The sequence below is a fragment of the Schistocerca cancellata genome, chromosome 9 (genome assembly GCF_023864275.1).
Source record: "Schistocerca cancellata isolate TAMUIC-IGC-003103 chromosome 9, iqSchCanc2.1, whole genome shotgun sequence".
Lineage (NCBI taxonomy): Eukaryota > Metazoa > Arthropoda > Insecta > Orthoptera > Acrididae > Schistocerca > Schistocerca cancellata.
The window spans coordinates 516,501,422-516,524,164 of NC_064634.1; the positions used below are offsets into that span (position 1 = coordinate 516,501,422).

Here is a 22,743-nt window from a genome sequence, read left to right on the forward strand (position 1 = left end):
CGTAGACGATACCTAATGCCAAAGGATCACCCAATTTGCTCCCTTTGCTTGGGCTGGAGATAGTGTGTAGTGTTTAAATTTTTACCCTATACTTTAGGATAGCTACAGTATGCCCGTTCTTTCGACGGGTATAAAAATGGTCGCTACAATAAGAGCTATCCAACACACGTGACCCCTTAACTGTGATCCATAAACCCGAGGTAAAATTGGGAGATTTAAAACTTCTCCGGCGTGCATATTGTTCCACAAAATTTCGTGCGAAATGCCGGATGTTTGCAACTTGTTTGCAAACATCCTGCAATTCGCCCCAAATTTTGTGGAACCGAGGTACAATTCCCTGAAAAATCATGTTTTCGCGCGCGGCTTTTTGGAACATCTTGGTGCGGTGAACTGATCGATAGCACTCTGTTATGACCCACGGAACGTACAGCGTTTAAACATTTGCGCGCTCCGGCTGTTCGCCACTCGCTCGGCCCCGCTGCAGCCGCCAGATGTCCGGGCACGCTGTGTGGTGTACGGTGGCGTGGCCCAGAGGTTTGTCTTCACAGCAAGCTACAGGACTCTGATCAGTGAGCGATTTCAGAGATCTTTTTGCTTTCAACATTCTTATGTTGCGATTCACAAGTGCAATGTAAATTAATGAAATGAGTGAGTGTGTCATTAAAGAAGTAGATATCGCCATTTAATTTAACATCTCTGTTATACGTTATTTTATTTGGACTGAAAATCTGACAATGTTGAATTGAAATACATTTGCAACAGTTGCGGTATTCAATGTCACCGGCATGATTAAATAGTAAATTGGAAATCATTGACTACATTTCATACCAACTCTTTGTTTGGTTAGGTTTTTTCCCTTTGACCCCTGCAGGTTCTTCCATTTCTGTCGATCTTGAGCTTCCCGTCACCAGTTCAGTTCGACTGTCTTTCTGTTCTCTGTCGTATCTATCCGGTGGTCTTCGCCTTGGTCTTTTTGGTAGATTGTGCTGCAGTGTAATACTTGTTTTGGTCGCCTGCCACCTTTCTTTCGAGCGACATGACCAGCCTACCGCCATTTCAATGTATTCACTCTTTCCATCATCCCACTGACCTCTTTAGTCTGTCTGATACCAGTTGCATTCTTTCTGTTTTCCTTTGTGTAGCCCAGTATTGATCTTCCCATTCCTCCCTGGGCTACTTTAAGTTTACTAACAAGAAATTCATATAATCTCCATGTCTCACGGCCGTAAGTTATTACTGGCAGTATACATTAGTGAAAAGCTGTTTTCTTCAGATCGGCTAACAGACTTCAAAACTGAAGAATGTCTCCCATAAGCTTTCCAAACTAATATAATACGTCGAAATATTTCTGATTTTTAGGTCTCCTTTTATATCCAACAATTGACTGACATTGACATATCCTGTGACCTTTGCAGTTGTATATCTCCAGCAAACATACTTCCCTCCGGTATCCAGTCACTCATCACCATCTTTCTTTTGTCGTGGTTTGTTTTAGGCCATCTTCAGAGCAAAGTAACACAAGATCACTAACAAACATTTTAAGTTCTCAAAATTTTGTACATGGCTGCACGTTCAGAGACCGGAATAGTTACAGTTGAAAGAAAACAGCCCTCGGTCACTATTTTTAACGAATTGACCGGGTTTCAACACTGCTAGGAGTGTCTTCCTCAGAATTTAAATCAAAGAATGGTCTATAATATGGTCACAGAATTATGACTAAAAACGTATGATACAGAGTATAAGTACAGAATCATCGTGAAAGACTGGCAATTAATGACATAGCAGAATATCATATCCGCCGTTTGACTTGTCGAGTAGTAGGGTTCCATTGCTAACAAGTGGCGGAAGAGAGAAAATGTGAATGTACTACACCATTTGTTCGTACAAACAACGCAGTAACAGTAAACACACAAGTGAATCCGCGTCTAAAAGAAGTTAAAACACCATGATAATGCACACAGGTTGAGAGTACAGTACAATAAGGCACACAAACATGACTAAAACTAACGGCCAGCACCTCACAAGTGACTGCAGACCACCTAGCGGTAGGCAGAGTACTGTGAGTAAGACCTCATAATATGCTGCCGACACATTTGACGGATCGCCAATGCAACGACTGTGCTAATATTCGGAGAAAAGCGTCACACAGCCCTTCCTATAAACATGTGTTTATTTCGGAAAGCATGCGTTTCCGGACCGACGTGTTTTGGAACTGAAGAACGAAAATCAAAAAGATAGAAAAACAAGACAGGAAAATACTAGAAATGTGTACGGGCTGGTTCAGAAAGATGTGACCTGGATAAAGAAATGGACAAAAGAATTGTACGAACAGAGACGATTACAATCGTCAGGAAAAGAAGGGCAAATTTGTACAGACGCATACATAGGATGGACGAAAATAGACTGACCAAGAATATTTTTAATATAGTGACAATTAATGCCGCAAAAATCAACTGGCTAAAGGAGATTGAACATCTCCACAGAAGATATGGTAACAGGAAAAAATACGGAGAAAAAAATCAGAAAAAAGAAATTTCACCAAACTTTCAGAGAAGAAAACAGGAAAGAAGTGGACATAATAGAGGAAGAAGAAATTCAGTGAATATATGAGAGGTATTTGGGAAGAAGAAAAGGAAGAGATAGAAAAAAATGCCATGGAAACTGATTGTGTTTCAGCGCTCTGCTGTCCGTTGGTTTTCCGTTACAAATAAATGATTTTTAAAGCGGAATTTTGCGGGCCCAATGGATAGAGTGGTCACAGACCATCCTAGTGCGGCATTTATTTGATCGATATGTGTTAACATGGCTAGTAAGACAAGAAAAACAAACCAGTACACCAGTGGACACCTTCGCCCTGTCCCGTGCTGCCGACTACCGCCATGCAGGAGCGCCGATCAGTCACTGCTGGAGTAGCAGTTATTCTTCCGGTTATACTGTCGCTCTTAATACATATCGATAAAATGAATATTATGTCAGGCTAATTGAGAACCGCTCTATCGAATGGCGCTTAAAATTCTGCTTTAGAAATCATTTCGTTTGTAACGGAGAAAACAAACAGGCGCTTTCCGCCGACACTGGACGTCACGTGAAAGGTGTCAAGAGCTGTATTTGTTTGGGCCGTCCCATCTAGACAGTTTGAAAATGAAATTGCAAATACTTGCCAAAACACCAGAGAAAACGCTGCTGACTAATCTTAGGAGCGACGCCCTGTGTATACAGGTCGTGTCATAGTTAAAGGCGTAAAAGTATGCAGTTGATTGAACATGATACTAGAAGCAAAAAGGTGCAGTAATCTAGGGCTCTAATATACATACCTTACGACCTACGACCAGTTGTTCATCTTCGCTACTGTGAAGACAACTCTTCACAAGTGCTCGTAACTCGTAAGGTACGCATTTTAGAGCCAATGTTTACTAGACAAGTTTGTTTTCTTTTCGTATGTACTACCTTCTCCAAAAATATGGAAACCAAAGAGACTGCAGTAGAAGAGGTAAGAAACTTTCCGGCAGGTTCAGACTATGTGTTGGACCGAAGCTCCAATTCCGGACCTTTGCTTTTCGCCGGCATGTGCTCTACCGACTGAGCTACCCAAGCACGACTGACGACCCGTTCTCACAGCTTTAATTCCGGCAATACCTGATCTGCTACTCTCCAAATTCCACAGAAGCTTTCTTCCGAAACTTGCATGACTAAAATTGCTGAAAGAGGCACCGATTACGTCAGCATTCCCCTCACACGTCTCCGCCCATCGCAAAGACCAATCTTGCCATTTAGATTTTTGTTCATAATTTCCAGCAACTGTTCCTGAAGAATGCCGACGGCAGGAGATAGCACACTAGTTGAGTTGAAAGTTGTTGTTGGTGTGCTATTTCTCCACATCGGAAATCTTGTTATTCCATTCACACCTCCCCCACCCAGTTCAATCAGACTTGTTCTTTTGGGCACATATACTTGCTTCACACAGTCAAAGAAAAAGACTGAACGTTATGAGAGCTCAAGAATTAGCAAGACTCCTTCACACAGTGGAAGTAAAATTATGTTCTATTACGATTTCAAAAGAACAACTTCAAATATGTGGCGTAAATCGTGAAATGTAATACAAAATAAAAATATTGGCACTCAGTGTTGCCTTTCTGATATCGATAGATCGCTATACGCGTCGGAAACATATCGATTCTCTGAGACATATTGATACAGGCCTTTGTAACGCCGTACCGTTGAACGGAGAATATGGAGAGAAATACGATTTTGTAGCCAGAAGAGTCGAGAATAACTTGGTGTATTGGAAGCCTGAATAAATCCAACCTGCTTGCAGAAAAAAAAGTGTTGCATTGCTTACTGAACGTCCCCCGTACATTCCACGAGTCGTGACTCTGGCTTGTGCAGCTCTGTGAGGATTGTGACGCTAAGGGTCCGCCTGGCTCAAAACTCTGGGACTGTCGAGAGGGACTGATCCGGCACGAGTGTCCAGTGTTTAGGACCCAGAGGCGCTCCTCCCTCCTACCTGGCGGAGGCGCGGCTGGCGGCTGCCAGCAGCAGCAGCAGGAGCAGGGCGGCGACTGGCAGGGCGCGGCCGGCGGCGGTCATGGCTGGCAGGGCGGAACCGGGGCTGAACCACTGTGCACTGTGCCGCCGCCGGCTCCCCTTATATACGGGCAGCGGGGGCGGCGGGTGACGCCACCCACCCGCCTGTCACCGCCACCACAATTTGCCAGACGAGGGGCAGGCGACCGAAGCTCTCTACGTGATTAGCTCTGCGGGCCTGCGTACACTCTCGCCTAGTCCGGGGATCGTTCTTTCGCTGTCAGTTGCGCGGTTATGAATGGCTCGACGTGGGTTAGTGTCGCAGGTGCTCCGTTTTAACACACAGCTCCGGCACTCTATTCCGACTTCTGCAGCGCAGGTGATTCGGCTGTGAGCAGAAGCGATCCACACTACAACACCTGCCAACTGTTACGGGTTGCCGCGTGGCTATGTTTGGAAGTAATATTAACATCGATATAAAACAAACAATCCACGAGAACAGAATCACTCCCATCGCTATTGTCGGAGTCACTTGAAATTGGTGACACATTACACTTCTTTACGGATCTATGATGTCACTCTCAGAGGAATCGTTCTCAGAAGTATGAAAATATTCTATATCTACATCAACATTTACATACATACTTCGTGTGGCGCGTGGCGAAGACTACCCTCTGCCGTTACTAGTCAATACCTGGCAAATAGATCGAGGAAAAAACACCTGTCTATATGGCTTCGTTCGAGCCCTAATCTGTCTAATCTCATCTGCGTCGTCCTTACGCGAAATGTACAGTGCGACAGTAGAACCGTCCTGCAGTCATCCTCAAAGGCTTCTTCTTTAAGTTGTCTCAGTACTGCTCCTCGAAATTTACCTCATCTTTCCTCCACGGATTCTCAATTGGCTTTCCGAAACATCTCCATAACACTTGCGTGTTGTTCGAATCTATTGGTAACAAATCTAGCAGCTCCCCTCTCAATTGCATCGTTGTCTCCCTTTAACCCGAACTGGTGCGGATTCCAAACACTGGAACAGTACTCCAGAACAGTACTCCAGAATAGGTAGTGCCTTTTATTCCGTCTCCTTTACAAATGAACCACACCTTCCTAAAATTCATCCAATACACAGAAGTCGACCATTCGCCTTCCGTACGACAGTCCTCGAGCGCTCATTCCACTTCATATCACTTTGCAACTTTACGCCTAGATATCTAAACGACGTGACTGTGCCAGGCAGGACACTAATAACGCTCTATTCGAACATCTGAATTAACTCACATTTTGCTACATTTAGAGTTAGCTGCAATTTATTACAACAGCTAGAAATTTCGTCTGAGTCATCCTGCCGCCCCGTACAGTAACTCAGCGACGACAACTTTCCGTCACCAGACCGCTGCCCAGCCCGTCGCCACATCATTTACGTATACAGAAAATAACAGCGGCCCCGTCACACTTCTCTGAGGCACTTGTCCCTGATGAACACTCTCCATCGAGGGCAACACACTCGGTTCTGCTACTTAACAAGACTTCAAGCCACTCACATATCTGGGAACATATTCGCTATGCGCGTTGCTTCGCTAACGGTCGGCAGTGTGGCACTTTGTCAAATGCTATACGGAAATCTAAGTATATCAGATCTCCCTGTTGCGCTTCATCCATAGTTCGGAGGATATCATGTAATGAAAGGGCAAGATGAGATACGCACCAGTCATGCTTTCTAAAACCGTGCTAATATTTGGACAGCAGCTTTTCTCTGTGAAGGAAATTTGTTATATTCGAACTGAGAATACGTTCAAGGATTCCGCAGCAAAGCAACGTTAAGGATACTGGTCACTAATTTTGCGGGTCGTTCTGTTACCCTTCGTATATACAAGGGTTACCTGCGCTTTTTCCAGTTGCTTCGGACATAGCGCTAGGCGAGATACTCGCGACAAATGTAAGATAAGCAAGGGGCCAATGCAGTAGGGCACTCTTTGTAAAACGGAATTCGGAATTTATTCACATACTCATCCGGTTGTGCATTCTCACCAGGAGCATCTGAATAATCCCAGTCAAAAACCTCCAAAGGAATTTCAGGTTCGTTCATTTCCTTCCGTATTCTGATTAGTGCCACCTATAAAACCGGGAAGAAGTTAAGGACGAAAGTAGTAACTATTTGAAACGTCTAAATGCAATCGAAACGCTATATAAGTGAAAATTACACTATGGCAAGCAAGTTTGATGCATTCACTACTCGTGTGGACACCTATCAATGAAGAAGCTAGTATGGAATAACGACTGTATTATGCAAAGTCTGCTACTCACGATATAGAAGAGATCTTGAGTCACAGAGAGAAATAACAATAGGACCACCGTACATGTTTCAGCCGAAAGACCTTTTTCTAAAGTAGACAGCACACACACATTCATGCAAGCTAGAGTCGCCGTAGGATACCACAAGTAAGCGTGAACTATGGTAGTTCTCATGATGGTCGCTTTGGTCGCTTAAGGTCGTACCTGCGTTGTCTGTACGTTAGGTGTGTTGCATACCTATCGGACGTTATCTCATAACGAATTTTTTTTTTATGCGTTTGGATAACACCATCACAGTCGTACACGAGAATCACCATAAATTTCACCATATTGGGGCTCCGACGCACTTTCGACTTTCGCGGCGACTCATAATGACGCCATTCGTTGGATTGTCGTTTCTGTTTCGGCTTAACCTACTAAACGCTTTTGTTCTACTTACTTATCCTCCTATCTGCTGCGCAGAAATAAAAATTTACAGCGAAATTGAAATTGTCAGTGGTTTAATTCAGGTTTTGTTCGAAAATTGTTGATTTGTGACGTGAAACAGAGAGATGTTGTAGTAAAAATAAAGAAAACAGTACGGATTCATGTTATAGCGCCAGAAAACGCAATTTCCTCAGCAGAAAATGTAATATGAAAAAAAGGAATTCGAAGCAAAAAACGTATGTAATATCATTTCGATATTTCGTCGAATTTATATAAAACATGTTTCTGTTATTCATTAACAACTTTCGCATTTATTGAAAATGACAGAAAACTCTTGTCTTTGATCATGATGACAAACGTACTGTTGAGTGCAAAATAACAAAAATAATTATATACATATTTTTCTTTTGTGCATGTAAAATGTACTTGCATCAAAAGTAATTTGCTCTGGTCACATAAGAGCGATAAAGATAGGTGATAAACAATTTTATTACTTTAAACTTACAGTAAGGATATAAAATACACAGTGGATTGACCCTGAATGATAAACAAACAAACAAGAAACTAAGAGGAATCGTCGGCTCGCAGTTGCTGTCTTCCACACTCATTTACATTCCTTTCCCTACAAACGCCATTAATACTACCGGTAATCCCACCATTTATTACGCCATTCATGAAGCGTATCAAAACTACCAAACCGTCCGCCCCCGGTAGCTGAGTGGTCAGCGCGACAGAATGTCAATCTTAAGGGTCCGGTTTCGATTCCCGACTGGATCGGAGATTTTCTCCGTTCAGGGACTGGGTGTTGTGTTGTCCTGATCATCATCATTTCCTTTCATCCCCATCGACGCGCAAGTAGCCGAAGTGGCGTCATATAGAAAGACTTGCACCCGGCGAACGGTCTACCCGACGGGAGGCCCTAGTCACACGAAAAAGAAAACAAAAACTACCAAACCGTAGTTTTTGTACAGCGCAACTCTAACGAGACCACAATCCAGAACACGCACCCCCCCTCCCCCCCCCCCCCACACACACACACACACGTCGAGGCCACAGGATACGACAGCAACTAAACGGGTAGGAGAAAGATGCAGGCTGTGTTTACTGAAAGCCGTTTGTTGCTTCATGGTAGTTGGTAATTATTTATTGAACAAGATGCACCTATAGCATCAATAACATACAAATCAATAGTAGCTGTAGAGCCCTTTAGTCACTCGTAAAATTTCAACCTGCCAAATGTGACTTCTCTAGAATTACAGAAAGACCATTACCTTAAAAATTTGAGAACCACTCACTAGACAGTAAACTTCAAATAAGGAACGTGGCCCTTATTTAGAAAATTTAGAAAAAAAATACGAGTTCAGGATTACGATTAAAAAGCTTGAAGACGCTTCTGGAGCTAGCAAATTAGAAGCCGAAGGACTTAAAAATTTACAGGTTCAGTAATCTACAATTAAAAGATCTTCGAATCAAAGCAAATCTTAAGGCAGCAATAACAAGACAAGTCGGTGCTGACGGAGGCAAGGCCTGGCTAGGATGGTTTAGGATAGCGGGCACTTTGATTTAAAGTAAAGTCCGAAACCCGTAGGAAGCGAGGAGGGCGCGCCGCCTTGGTCGCTACCGCCAGTCTGGGGGTGGAACATCGCAGCCGCGCGGGTAGCGGATAACGCGCTGGGGCCATCGGTTCCAGCGCTACGAACAACTCGGGGTTGCCGAGAGCAAGCAGAAAGGCACGTAATTCGTGCATGACTGAGCATCAAAAATAAGTAATTTCTCAAGACCGCTTAGAAGAACGCAAAATGCAAACCCGACCCCAGGTACCGACCAAATTGTAAGTGCTACAATGATTGCATAGATAAAACAAAGGTAATTAATCGGTTAATCGTTTAACAGCAACGACCAAACATAACAGTTTTATTAAGCAGCCCACTGTTAACAATACCACCAAAAAGCAAGTTTACTCAAGTAAACTTAAGATGTAGCAAGGAATGCTTGAGAGCTAATACCTAATCACGAAAACATAGAGGTAATAAAATATATAACACTGAAAAATAAATTTCTTCTTTTAAGCGGAGTGCTGGATCTCACCAAGATCTGTTGACATGAGTACAGAAAACGAGCCAGCATTTATCGGGCCGCTGGCATTTGCTTATCACGACCGCGAACGATGTTGCAATTCATGCACAAGTCGGCCAAGTGCAAACTTGCCACCTCAAAGGTCAGGCTCGATATTCGACCTCAATGGTCACTAATATATGTGAAGCCCTAGAACGTATTACAACCAAATCATTAACGACAAAGATCACCGACACGCTGAATAAATTAGAATAAAAAGGAAAATACAGTTTAGATACGCTCAAATACGGTCCATAAAAGGAGTTTACACAGAGAGGTGGGCGAATACAGTACGGAGTGACGGTGAACAGCGGGGAAACCAACCTAACGGGAGCAAGTCTAACACTGGACCACATGTACCAAAATCCACAAACGGAAATACGTTAGCCAAAAGTAGGATAGGACGGGCGATTAACAGGGAAAGTCAACGTGATCAAGACGCCCACGTCAGCAGACGGTCACTCTCCGAAACCCAGATAGTCAATCGGGCGCAACAGTGTAGAGCCCCGCTCTCCACACCAAAACGGCGCACTTGAACGAGCGACAGCCGACCAGGCCCCGTAACCACACGCTCACCGTTCGTCACACGCTTCTCTTTTTCACTGCCCCGCCGTCAGTCAACAACCTGCCTCCAATTCCCTGTAACCAAAGCGCCAACTACCAGAATGCCGCAGCGCCACCGACAGGAAAACGGGTATGTGTGTGTGTGTGTGTGTGTGTGTGTGTGTGTGTGTGTGTGTGTGTGTGCATGTGTCGGGGGGGGGGGGGGCGTGGGGGGGTGGAGGGGAGCTTGTACTTGGGTGAATGCATTTATGTCGTTTACTTTACAAAAAGGCCTTTTCGCCGAAAGCTCAACATGAATGAAAATGTTTTTATTGTGTCTGTCTGGGCCCCAACGCCTCCTCTACATGCTGAGTAGCAATCTGTCCTTGTCGAAATATTGTCGTGTAAACTGTAAGTAGGCTGTTTGTATTTTCTTATTGGCAAAGTTACGTAGCGCTCTATATGAAAATCACTGGCTGTGCAGTCTGTGGCTAGTTTGCATTGTTGTCTGCCATTGTAGAGGGGCAGCTGGATGTGAACAGCGCGTAGCGTTGCGCAGTTGGAGGTGAGCCGCCAGCAGTGGTGGATGTGAGGAGAGAGATGGCGGAGTTTTGAAAAATGTCATGAACTGCTGTATATATTATGAATATTGAGGTAAATACAGTGTTTGTTCTCTATTAATATCTTTCATTTGCTAACTATCCCTATCAGTAGTTAGTGCCTTCAGTAGTTTGAATCTTTTATTTAGCTGGCAGTAGTGGCGCTCGCTGTATTGCAGTAGTTCCAGTAACGAAGATTTTTGTGAGGTAAGTGATTTGTGAAAGGTATAGGTTAAAGTTAGTCAGGGCCATTGTTTTGTAGGGATTATTGAAAGTCAGATTGCGTTGCGCTAAAAACATTGTGTGTCAGGTTAAGCACAGTCTTGTATAAATTGTTCTAAGGGGACGTTTCATATGTCGACCCTTAGCCTAGGATACCTCACTGGAATCTTCTGATTTTTTCTTGTAGGTTGTATATTTAGTGTAGCTTTTGTGTATTGCTAGCGCGTAATTGTAGAGAGAATCTCCTTTGTAGTTGCAGTCTTTCATTGTTGTACTGTAAAACAGTTGTGGCATGCATGTAGATTTGCACCAAGTATTTCGCAGCTGCAATTAACTAGATATTATTTTCAGTGCTATATTAATGTGTTCTCTTATTTTTGCTATTCAAATTGTGCTTTTCTGTGTTATCGTGTGAAATATTGTGACAATAATGGCGTGTGAAAAACGTAACACTTGGCTCCAAAGTAAACTAACAAATGACAGTGAAGACGAAAGCAGTGTGTTGGCCCCACCATGTAATGTTCAAAGTAGTAATTTGGTAACTGTGCATAGGGAAATGGAGCGGGCGTCAAACAATGGCGTAGACAGTCAAACAGGTAGTGAACAGGGAAGCATTGTCGATCGATCAGTCGGCAACAGCTCGCCTCAGGAATCCGAAATGATAGGACACAATTTTGCAAATACTGTAGATTCAGGTTTTGCGTCCTCACCGTTTTCTCAAATAAGTCAAGACACATTTTCAGCTTGTCAAAATGTGAATGTTGCCGGTGCAAATGCACTGCCGAAAAGAGTAGAGGAACAGATTCCAGACACTAATGCATTGTTATTACAACTAATGCAACAAATGGAACAAAATCAGAGACAAACACAGCAACAGTTAGACACAATGGGACAAAATCTTCAAAAGTTAGACACAATGGAACAAAATCAGAGACAAACACAGCAAAAGCTCCAAAAGTTAGACACAATGGAACAAAATCAGAGACAAACACAGCAAAAGCTTCAAAAGTTAGACACAATGGAACAATACCAGAGACAAACACAGCAAAAGCTTCAGAAGTTAGACACCACACTTGAACAAACACGTGAAGATTTAACTACTGAGTTACATAACATCGAATCGAAATGTCAAAAGGTCTGTAATGACGTAAAAACACAAATTTGTGAGCATTTCCAACCTATTTTTTCGCGTCATGAGAATGCGTTACAGAATCACGAAGCAGCCATAAAAGAACTGCAAACTATTGTTCATGAAAATCATGAGACCTTGCAAGCTAAAATGGACTCAGTTGCATCTACCGATTCGGTTACGCAACTTGCAAAAACTCAGGAAAACTTAAAGGACACAGTAGAAAGACACATGGAGGAAATTAGTTCATTATCAGAGAAAGTAGCCGAACTTTCGTATCAGGTCACTAACTTATGTTCAAAGGTAGATGATGATCTGAATGACACAAGACCCGTAGCCTTCACTGACACAGAAGAGTATGAACAAATAAGACAATTCAAACAAAATCAGAATCAAATTAATACGCAATACAAAAGAGAAATGCGGGAAGTACAAGATCAGCTGACACAGGTAATACAAGAATTACGTATTTCAGAGGACACTCGCGCCCCAATAAGGGAAGAGGGACATAGAAATACGGAACAGCCACAAAATAATAACACAGGGCATTTCGGTAATTATGAAAGAAATTGGCAAAGTACACCGAATTTTGAGATGGAACCGCCGACACGACGTAACAATGACCGATATGCTACTCGCCGACACGATGATTTTGACTATAAGCTGTTCATTACTACACGTAAATTCAAAACGTTTAAGAAGTCTGCCAACGACATTCATCCACAAGCGTGGCTCCATCAATTCTCTCATTGTTTCCCTCCCAACTGGTCATTGGAGCACAGGTTAGAATTTATGTGTGGCTACTTAGAGAATGAACCAGCTGTAAGAATGCGATCGGTCATTCACGATTGCCACAGTGAAGGAGAATTTTACCATGCCTTCCTCTCAGCATATTGGTCTCAAGCCACACAGGACCGAGTAAAACATAGCATCATGATGATGAAACACTTCGAACAATCTGAATTTTCCAGTCTTGTGAAATATTTTGAAGACATGTTGCACAAGAATCAATACCTGTCAAACCCATACAGCCCCTCAGAACTCATCCGCATTTGCTTAATCAAATTACCTCAACATTTACGACATATTATTTTAGCAGGACGTTGCAAAGACGACATTGAAGCTTTTCAGGGACTCTTACAAGAATTAGAAATGGACACAGACAGTCGCGGGATGCGAAAACGGGAAAACAATCACTACAGGGCACATCCGTCACAATTCCGTGACGACAGAAATAATAACTGGACACGACCAGGCTATTCTTACAACGCAAATCGTGATCAAAACAGACACCACCCATATGACAATCACTGGCAGAGTAATAATAGTTACAGAGAAAGATCGCATTTCCGTAGTAATGAATATGACAGAGATAACCATAGAAACAGACAATATGGTAATCAGAACTATTATTATCAAGGGAGACAGAATAATTTCAGACGCAACAGTTCAGCGCGCAGTTACGATTCAGGGAGAAATTCCCCACCACGTGACCGACACGAAAGAAACTGTGTAAACTACTGACGAAACGACAGACCTGAATTCCATCAGAACTGGCGGGATTTAAACAGAGCAGAGCCCTCTCGGCAAGGCGAATTTGTAGAAATTAGGTCTCCAAATCCCAATAACGACGCGCGCCAACAAAGGAACAGACAATGACTCGCACCGCAGGTTGCTGAGTGCGCTGGCTGGCTCAGGGAAAAATAACATTGACGCTAACGTTGAGCAAAATTCCCGTATTCTTTACGGACGTATACTGCATGATAATTGCGTTCAAGCTGAAACTCTGAGTACTTTGAAGAGTAAAAGATTGTACCACATTTCACACGTAAAACCGCTTACTGAAAGATAATCTGCTTTTTAACTTAGTCTTTGCAATTTTCACTTCACGCTACTTGTACAATTTGTCACACTGAGAAACTGTTAACATGCAACTATGTTTTAAAGCTAACTAACCATCCAGTCAAGAACATAGGTAACTTAGACAAGTAATTGCGAATGCATTGTTATTGCGAACAGACGACACAGTGTGGTTATTTATACATTCCTCCTTGTTAGTTGCACGATTACGTAACGAATATACGGCTTACATACTTAGAACATATACCAGCACTGCTAATGAAATTTTCATGCAACATTTTGGTTTGCTTGAGAGTGGATTCTGGATTTGAGGTGCTTTCTGTGAAATGCCAGATGACACAGTGGTTAGTTTATGTGACAGCTACACGATTTTATCACGACGCTGCTAATACGTGACAATTTACAATGTTGCTTTTGCGGTGTATCTGTTTTATATCTGCACAGTTTTTTCTGAATTCTTCTATAAAGTAAAACATGTTTTAGTGGTGACTTTTGTGCTATTGCTACAAGGAGACAGCCTTTTCCGTAGGACAACAATACGTTACAGCACAGTACTTTCCTCATCACGGCAATAAGCGTAATAACTAAGTTATCTATACGCAAAGCATTTCACTTTTGTGTATCATGAGGTAAGTACATTGACTTCTGCAGAACTTAGCTTTCGGAGGACAATAACTACGACACTTCCCCAGAGATTATCTTACAGCAAGACGCATATTTAGCGCTACAGGACACGTATTTGAGTGATTAATTTTGTACTTAAAACATTTATTTTTAGAGATTTTTGAATTACAAAGAAAGTTTTTCGTGATACATTTCATTCCATTGCTGTAAGCTATAATACCTGAGGATACAATTACAATAATCCTCAGGGGGGTACACGTTTACTTAGTGTATCATGTGTTTGGCAAGCACAAGGAGCCCTAGCTAATATGGTATTTGCTTATACAATTTAACACATCGGTACCATATTTCTCTAACACATAAATTACACAGCTATCTGCTCATTTAACTGAGACAGACAAACTTTTTTATTACGTTAGTGACAGATGTTTACGTGATTACACCGTTGGATAACTTCACACTTAAGAAATTGTATTTTGTCTGTACTGTGTGAACTGTTCATATTTTTTCAGAACCATTGTGATACTATGAGAGCTTTGAATGATGTATTTGGTAAGGGAGAATGATTTTAAAGTACGTTTGAGGCAGATGACACTTTTGAAATGAGCAGAGAATTTTTTTAGGTTTTGAAATTATTGGAGGAAGCTGCGACGATTTTGAGATTTGACTGAGGTGTTATGATGTTATTTTTACGACGACGATGTGTATTATGCTGCTGAGGTATGTTTATGATTAATAGGCTGATGCTATATGAGTTATTTGATTATGCTACGTATGTTATGATGAAATATTGAAGAAGTGTTGACGAATAAGGTAAGGAATAATGAATAGAAGTTAGGGACTCTTGACTTGTGAAAAAGGATGTTGGAAACCGAGAATCGTACTTTAAGAGTTATGAAATCTGTGTAAATGCGTGAATGTATCACAATGCCGGCGAAAATTCTTTGGACACTGTTATATTAATAAGATTTTGTTTCTACAGATTTGTAACGCAAATTCTTGACCTGTGAAGACTGTCACTGTAGCGGAAACTGCTGTCGTAAATATTTCCGTAAGAAAGTTAATTGACCACCTGCACGTGCGTCGTCGGGACACAGCTGTGTCAAACACCTGGAGAACAAGCCATTAGGGTGTGCCTTTCATCGCTAATGCGACACCCTCGTTACTTGAAAACATATGATTTTTGTAATGCGTTGTGGGCACACAGCTGTGTCAAACACCTGGAGAACAAGCCATTAGGGTGTGCCTTTCATCGCTAATGCGACACCCTCGTTACTTAAAAACATATGATTACTCGCACTTTGTGCTAATTATTGAAATGCTTATGAATTGATGGGAAATATTCGTACATCTGCACACCTGATTATGACAAGTGTCTTTCTCCGAGAGTTGAGTGCTACTGACTTACGAAATGCCACATGACTATTGAATGATATTTTTATGCTTTGCTTTTCATAGTTGCTTATTTCATTTGATGTCTGGTTTCCAGCTGTGTTGCAGCATTAGTTTTATAAAATAAACTTAGATGCATTTGCTAATGTGAACTCTTTCTGTCAACAGATCTATTAAATTATTATTTTATGATCCACATTCATTAAAAAAAGGAGCACTTGGAAAGGAAAGAACAATAAGAAGGAACTAGTAACAGTAACACATAATTTTCTTTTCAAGTACATGGTAATATTTTTTTTACAATCAGTTGTTATGGTGCACCACTTTAATTACATAGACATTAAGATGTGAATAGACATTTCCCTTGTCTGCATTGTTGTTTTTACTGTAATATTTTTTCTGCTTGAGCTATGTCATGTCTAGGTATAAGTTGCTGCTGTTTGCCAGGCATAGTGTTATTGAATTTGACTTTTGCTAATTTCTTAATGCTGCTTGCTTCGCAAATCTGCGTTTTTTTTCATTGCTGTTTATATTAACTGTGTTATGTGATGCTGCATTGCCTCGTCCCTTGGTATATATATCTGAGCTCAGTAGATTTAAGTTAGCTTAAGAGGGGGTAGACTATATAAGAAACTGACTATGGAGAATAGGTAAAGAATGCAATGCGAAGTTATATGAAAAAGATTTGGGCCCAAATGAGTATTGTACAATCAGAAATAATTATTTTGAAAGAAATATGAATAGAATACAGGAAGGAGATATAGATAGGACTTTTTGGGAATAATGATGAATGAAGGGCGAGCTCCGAGAAGTAAAGAAAGTTTTGTTTGCAAAATACTGCAGTAAAACAAACCCTGTCCTTTCCTTTGGTGTTATCCCACTATATGTTTGTGTACCCTTGTGTATTTGTGTTTTTCCTGTCTTTATGTGTTTAGCTGATGAGAGCTATGTTGTAGAATTTTTCTAATACTCTGTTATTTTCTTTGTAAAGATGCTTAGACATTATTTATTCTGTGTTGTTTTAATGCTCATGTGTGAAGTTGACGTTTCAAAAGTGATTCTGATCTTTTATTTTCGTACTCATGTCATCATTCTTGTAACACTGATGTATATGTTCATTTCTATTCTTTTGTAAAGCCCCTATTACTACAAATGTTATCTGTATTGTTATGTTTTTAATGATGTATTTTGTATCTTTGTAATTGTATTCTTATGTTATATAATTGTAATTGACGCCAGTTAATCAAATTAAGTAACTTGTAAGCATTCATTTCACTGCACACATTTCTGTTGGTCATAGTATATGGACAATATGTGTGAAGTAGGGACTGATAGTGTTTGCACGTGTGTTAATAATTCAGCAAGGGACTGGATAACAGCATTGCTGGTTCTAAGGACAATTAGAAAAAAAAAAAACTTTGTGAGTGGACAAGTGGTGGTTATGGACTTGCTATATTATCCGCAAGACTCTTCGATGGTGATTGTGCACCTGCAAAGTCGCAGCAGATGGCTGCTGGCCATCTCTACCAGGACTACAGTGGGTCTACACCTTTGCTGACTCACCAATACCATTATTTCTACAAGGACTGCAGTGGGTCTGCACCTCTGGTGGCCCACCGATACCACAATCTCTACCAGGACTACAGTGGGTCTACTCTGTGATGACCTACCTACCAATATTCATCAACTTCGACTGACTCTGCTGTGGGTTTGCTCTGTTGTGGCCCATTACCTGTCAGCATGTCAAGAGTCAGCACTGTCTTTCTGTTGGAAGGACAACACTACTTCTTCAAGACTGCATGGACATCCACTACTTCCGTGTGCATTGTCTTTTACTGATCAGACTTTGATAAAAGAAACGGCAGTTTTACTGTGGTGAATGATCAGGACTGTCTTTATGGACTGTGAGAAAATTTTAGCTTTTGACCAACATTGTATTAATCAGTGTGTGCATTTGATATCTTTCTTACTGTAATTATGAAAAAATTTTTCAAATCTGTATTGGCCACTGGCCAAAAAATTTGTAAAATTTTTTGTGGGGTGCATGGGGGCTATGTAAGTAGGCTGTTTGTATTTTCTTATTGGCAAAGATACGTAGCGCTCTATATGAAAATCACTGGCTGTGCTGTGTGCAGTCTGTGGCTAGTTTGCATTGTTGTCTGCCATTGTAGAGGGGCAGCTGGATGTGAACAGCGCGTAGCGTTGCGCAGTTGGAGGTGAGCCGCCAGCAGTGGTGGATGTGAGGAGAGAGATGGCGGAGTTTTGAAAAATGTCATGAACTGCTGTATATATTATGAATATTGAGGTAAATACAGTGTTTGTTCTCTATTAATATCTTTCATTTGCTAACTATCCCTATCAGTAGTTAGTGCCTTCAGTAGTTTGAATCTTTTATTTAGCTGGCAGTAGTGGCGCTCGCTGTATTGCAGTAGTTCCAGTAACGAAGATTTTTGTGAGGTAAGTGATTTGTGAAAGGTATAGGTTAAAGTTTGGTCAGGGCCATTGTTTTGTAGGGATTATTGAAAGTCAGATTGCGTTGCGCTAAAAACATTGTGTGTCAGGTTAAGCACAGTCTTGTATAAATTGTTCTAAGGGGACGTTTCAAAACATCTAAATAGACGAACCAGTTAAAAAATGGCGTCTACAGACAGAGAGTAGAGATTATTTACAGAATCGAAGTCCCATCTATAAACCAGCTTCAAACGACTGATAACCTGATTACCTGAATATCTTACAAGTGAGTTAATGTGGCAGATGTTTGACGTTGCACATACTAAACTCTCGTATCAGAAGACACACGATCCTAACTACGTTGCTTTTACTAGTTACGGATTATTCATCCATAGATGCAATATAAATATATTTTGGGTAGTTTCGCTCTTTTTTAAGAGAAGCAAGTTCTTCACCTATGTCAATGTTGACGATGTCGTATCTTCTCAACTACGTGTCGTAAAGTGATAAAATTTTGCAGATAAATCCAGCGGTACACTTGGATACAGCCCAAACACTGTTCCGAATAGACTTAGCTGTACAGAACTAATAAATTGAAACGTCATGCCAGCTGCTTAAGTATTACCGTATTAACAACCAAAATTTACTAAGCGATAAATTCTTTCCTATCCATTTTTTGTGGGTATATAAACGATGAAAAGTTTAGAAAAAGTTTCAAATCCTCTTTAAATATTGTCGGAAGCCTCTGTTTGCTTTCATTATCAAACACGAGTAAGCATATTGTGAGTAATTTTTGTTCCATTTCAAGAAAAGCTAGTAGCCAAACTTTATGACGTTATGACTCATCAACTACGTCTTGTAAAATAATAGAGTTTTCCAGGTACGTTTAGTGGGATATATCGATACTGCCTGCAAAATGTACTGCAAACAAAGTTACTAATATGAAAGTAATAAATTAAAACATCATGCCTGATCCTGAGGCTTTACTGCATGAACAGCACAAACGCAGTAGGCAGAAAACGTTCTTCCCGTTTGTCCTTTCATTAATTTCCAGGGGGGGGGGTCAAGAGGAAAATGTTTCTAAAATGTTTGAAATTATATGTGAAGTTTGTTCACAATAGCTAAAAGGCCTCACACAAAAATATTGGATGAATATAGTCTGGGTAATATGCACGCCTGGAATTAATGCTGCTTCGAGACATGTACCCAGTATCTGTCTTCAGTACTTTACTTAGTGTGTTAAACCTTGAGAACGTTTATATAAAATACTCAAAATTAAATTTTTGTTGTCTCTCGAAACCGTTAGAAAGGCGATTTGCAGCTGAGCCTATAACACTCCTGTTTGCTACTGTTATACCATAACCTCAAAACTGGAGGCAATTTACAAAACAGAATTATTTTGTTGGATTAATAATGGTATAAAGCAACAGAACAGTGTTACCCTCTGAGAGGAATTTTGCTAGGTTGACCGTGTTGTTCCTAACGGAGGTGGCTTATCGGAAATGAAAGTCAGAATTACGTAAATATTTGAACAGTAACAAACAACATTTTTGCCTATCTGCACTGGTTAACGTGTAAAGAAAACGGTCGCCAGCCTAACTAGGCAAGAGAATGATTAACATTCTCGTTCAAGAAAATAGTTATTAGTAACTTTAATGGATAAACACAACCTATACTTTGTCACACGCGAGTGCAGTGAACTCTGACATACATATGTTTACGGTAAGATTGAAACTAACAGAGCAGCAGAAACAATTTGCAAAATTATAACAGATACCGAAACACACTATTACTTTCAGGGTTTACACAAAGTGAATGGTCTTTAAAACATTACTATTAATATGCACTTCTAATACACAAGAGAGACAAACACTTAGCAAACATGAGTATATAACGTTTCACAACTGCAGCTTTCTCAGTTTTACTACAGCGAAACACAATGTTGACAAAATTGCAAGAAACTGACTCACCTTTTAGAATTTACTACAGACAACAATGTGATCATTTACTTTATAAGCCTCAGTCTTAAGAACTTTAAATTTTGAAGTTGGCAACAACACATTAATAAGCAGTATTACTAGGAAAATTATTTTCAGCAAGCATCATTAACTTTAACTCACTCTCTTGCCACATTAACTTTAACTTTCTTTTTACTATGTTGAAGAGTCATTAATGAGAAAAATACTGGGCTTTAATGTTCTTTTAGTAAGGACACTCGGATATCACTTTAGCTCAAACGGAGAGGAACCTGAGAGGTGTTATGGTGAGGAGAAAAATCAGGGTAGGTACATAAAGTCAGATATAAATTACCTTATATTTGAGCACACTAACACATCCATTAAGCTGATCCTTCACTGTACACCATTGTAGTATTCCGATGTAAAGATTGCGCAATGTGGTGGCAACTGCATGTTGTTAGGTAGAATTGCAGGTAGAATTGCTGGACTCTGTCATTTCTTGGTGGCGATGATTGACACCAATCCCAGAATAGTTCCAGCTATTTATCCATACATCCGAGGCATTGGAAGTAGCAGAAAAAGCCTCTCTCGGAACCAGCACAATATGCATCTTTTACATGGCAGTGCACAGACTCGTAGCTCGTCCCTGACTCGTAGCTCGTTCCCGACTGACTATCAGTTCCACCTTATCCACCTAGGCCAACCACAATTTGCACGCACTACACAGTTCAGTTCCCGAGGGGAACTACAACACCATTTACGCACAAACTAACTAAGAACCCTAAGTGAGGATCAGCAATTTACATAACAGCAACCAAATGCATTAAATAAAACAAAACATTTACACATATTGACATCTCTACAAAAAAATTATTCACACAAAATTACAATTATATACAGTAAGTTTTGTTCCCTCCAAATGGGACAAAGAGTTTAAATGAAAGATATTCTACACAGCATAGAACCAAACCATGACATCAAAGTTTGTATAAAGAAAGCAGTATACAATTTTATGTTATCGATTCAATCACACACGTTTACAGAAGCAGAGCAATGTAACATTAAATGAAACGAAAGCAAAATAAATCAGTACAGCATTAGAGCTATGGTGTTACAAGCCGTTTAACAAAATAGTGAAGTTACAGTGCTTATAATACCACCTCAGAACTAAATAAGACTCATCTCCTGTAATTTTACTAAATTTTGACCGTGATCGTGTTAAGCACAGTTTGTTTACGCGGACAACGCTGATTTACTCGTGTCCGAAGCACAGCATAATCAGCACACAATAAAGTACAGATTGTGGAACATTTCTGTTAGGTCACACAAAACTGTTGTTACGAGCTGCAGCAAGGTAATATTACGGTTGGCAGTATACATCGGAAGCAAGGAAATTGCAATATTTAAACCCAGAACTTCATGAAGTAAATAAAGTTCTTCACTGAGTGTTTCGTGAGAAATCTATTTCAAGGAATCAGCTTTATACTATCGTGTTGATTTTACGCTTTAGAGTTGGATACTAACTAACAAGAAAATCGCGGTCTCACATTAGCGATTACGAAGATATCCTGGATGGATCTGAATAAAACAACTTAAGAAGTTACCATGGAAATCAACGTACACAGCTACATTCATTACAAAGATATTCCATTAGCACAAGTTCACATTGAGGATTATATGCTTGTCTCACTTACAAAACTGCAAAGGCTAAACAAAATTTAGACCTTTATGTTACATGTTTCTTCAAATCGTACTGCCAGAATCAAATTACTCCTGTATTTTTCAAACTAATGCCAACGTTTTATGCAATTCATATTCTATTCCAATATACCGCAACATCTTAATTGGTATCCTTTTCAGCTTTACTGAATCGGCAAATTGTTTTTCAAGAAAATGTTATCCTCTCACAGTGTTTATTAAGAAAATGTGTGTTTTTCGTTACAATTATTACGCCAAGATATATTTTAGTGTTCAAACCGAGATCGTATCACAGGTAACGTGACTTAGGTCGATAACATTCTCGATACACACGTCAATTAAATTTTTCCACTATGTTCACAAAAGAACACACTACAGATACCGACCCAAATGTTTTTATAGTACTAAAGCAAACAGTACTTTGCCTGGAGTCTATATTATACGAGTTGGCGTCGGTGAGTGTTGCATAAACGTAATTCCAGTATTTACGCTGGTCACGCATGGCTCTTTTTCTAATTACCAGCACCCGTGCAGCAATATATAAATCATTTCACATCGTCACATGCATAACCAACGTCGTTCTGAGACTCCATTTCCTATCAACTGTAGATATTTTAGCCTCGCATCCACTGGCCGGAAAATGCATAGTTTGGTGGGTAACCGCCGACTGCTGCCTCATTCGCTACGTTTTCCATCGGCGCGCTTTTTCCTCACTGACAGAGAGCGAGTTCCCTGCAGCTTCTCCTGTTCTATCGTTACAATTCTATTCGCTTATACATCAACGAGAAAACTACACAGCCCCCCTCCCCGCGCCTCCTTCAAAAGAAAAAAAGACACAACTAACGCTGGAAGGCAAACTGGTTGGTTTTCAAGAGGGAACCCTATACGGAAATGCGCAGCTTGGGCGCTGGAG

General features: G+C 40.6%; 1 protein-coding gene across 1 annotated transcript in view; it reads right to left on the bottom strand.

Moving 5' to 3' along the window:
- Nucleotides 1-4,604, bottom strand: part of LOC126101573 (uncharacterized) — an 81,820-nt gene extending 77,216 nt beyond the window's left edge. Inside the window, exon 1 of the mRNA XM_049912222.1 lies at nucleotides 4,505-4,604. Coding sequence (XP_049768179.1) covers nucleotides 4,505-4,587 — 83 coding nt within the window. The 5' untranslated portion in view covers nucleotides 4,588-4,604. The remainder of the gene's footprint in view (nucleotides 1-4,504) is intronic.
- Between the last annotated feature and the right edge of the window lie 18,139 nt (nucleotides 4,605-22,743).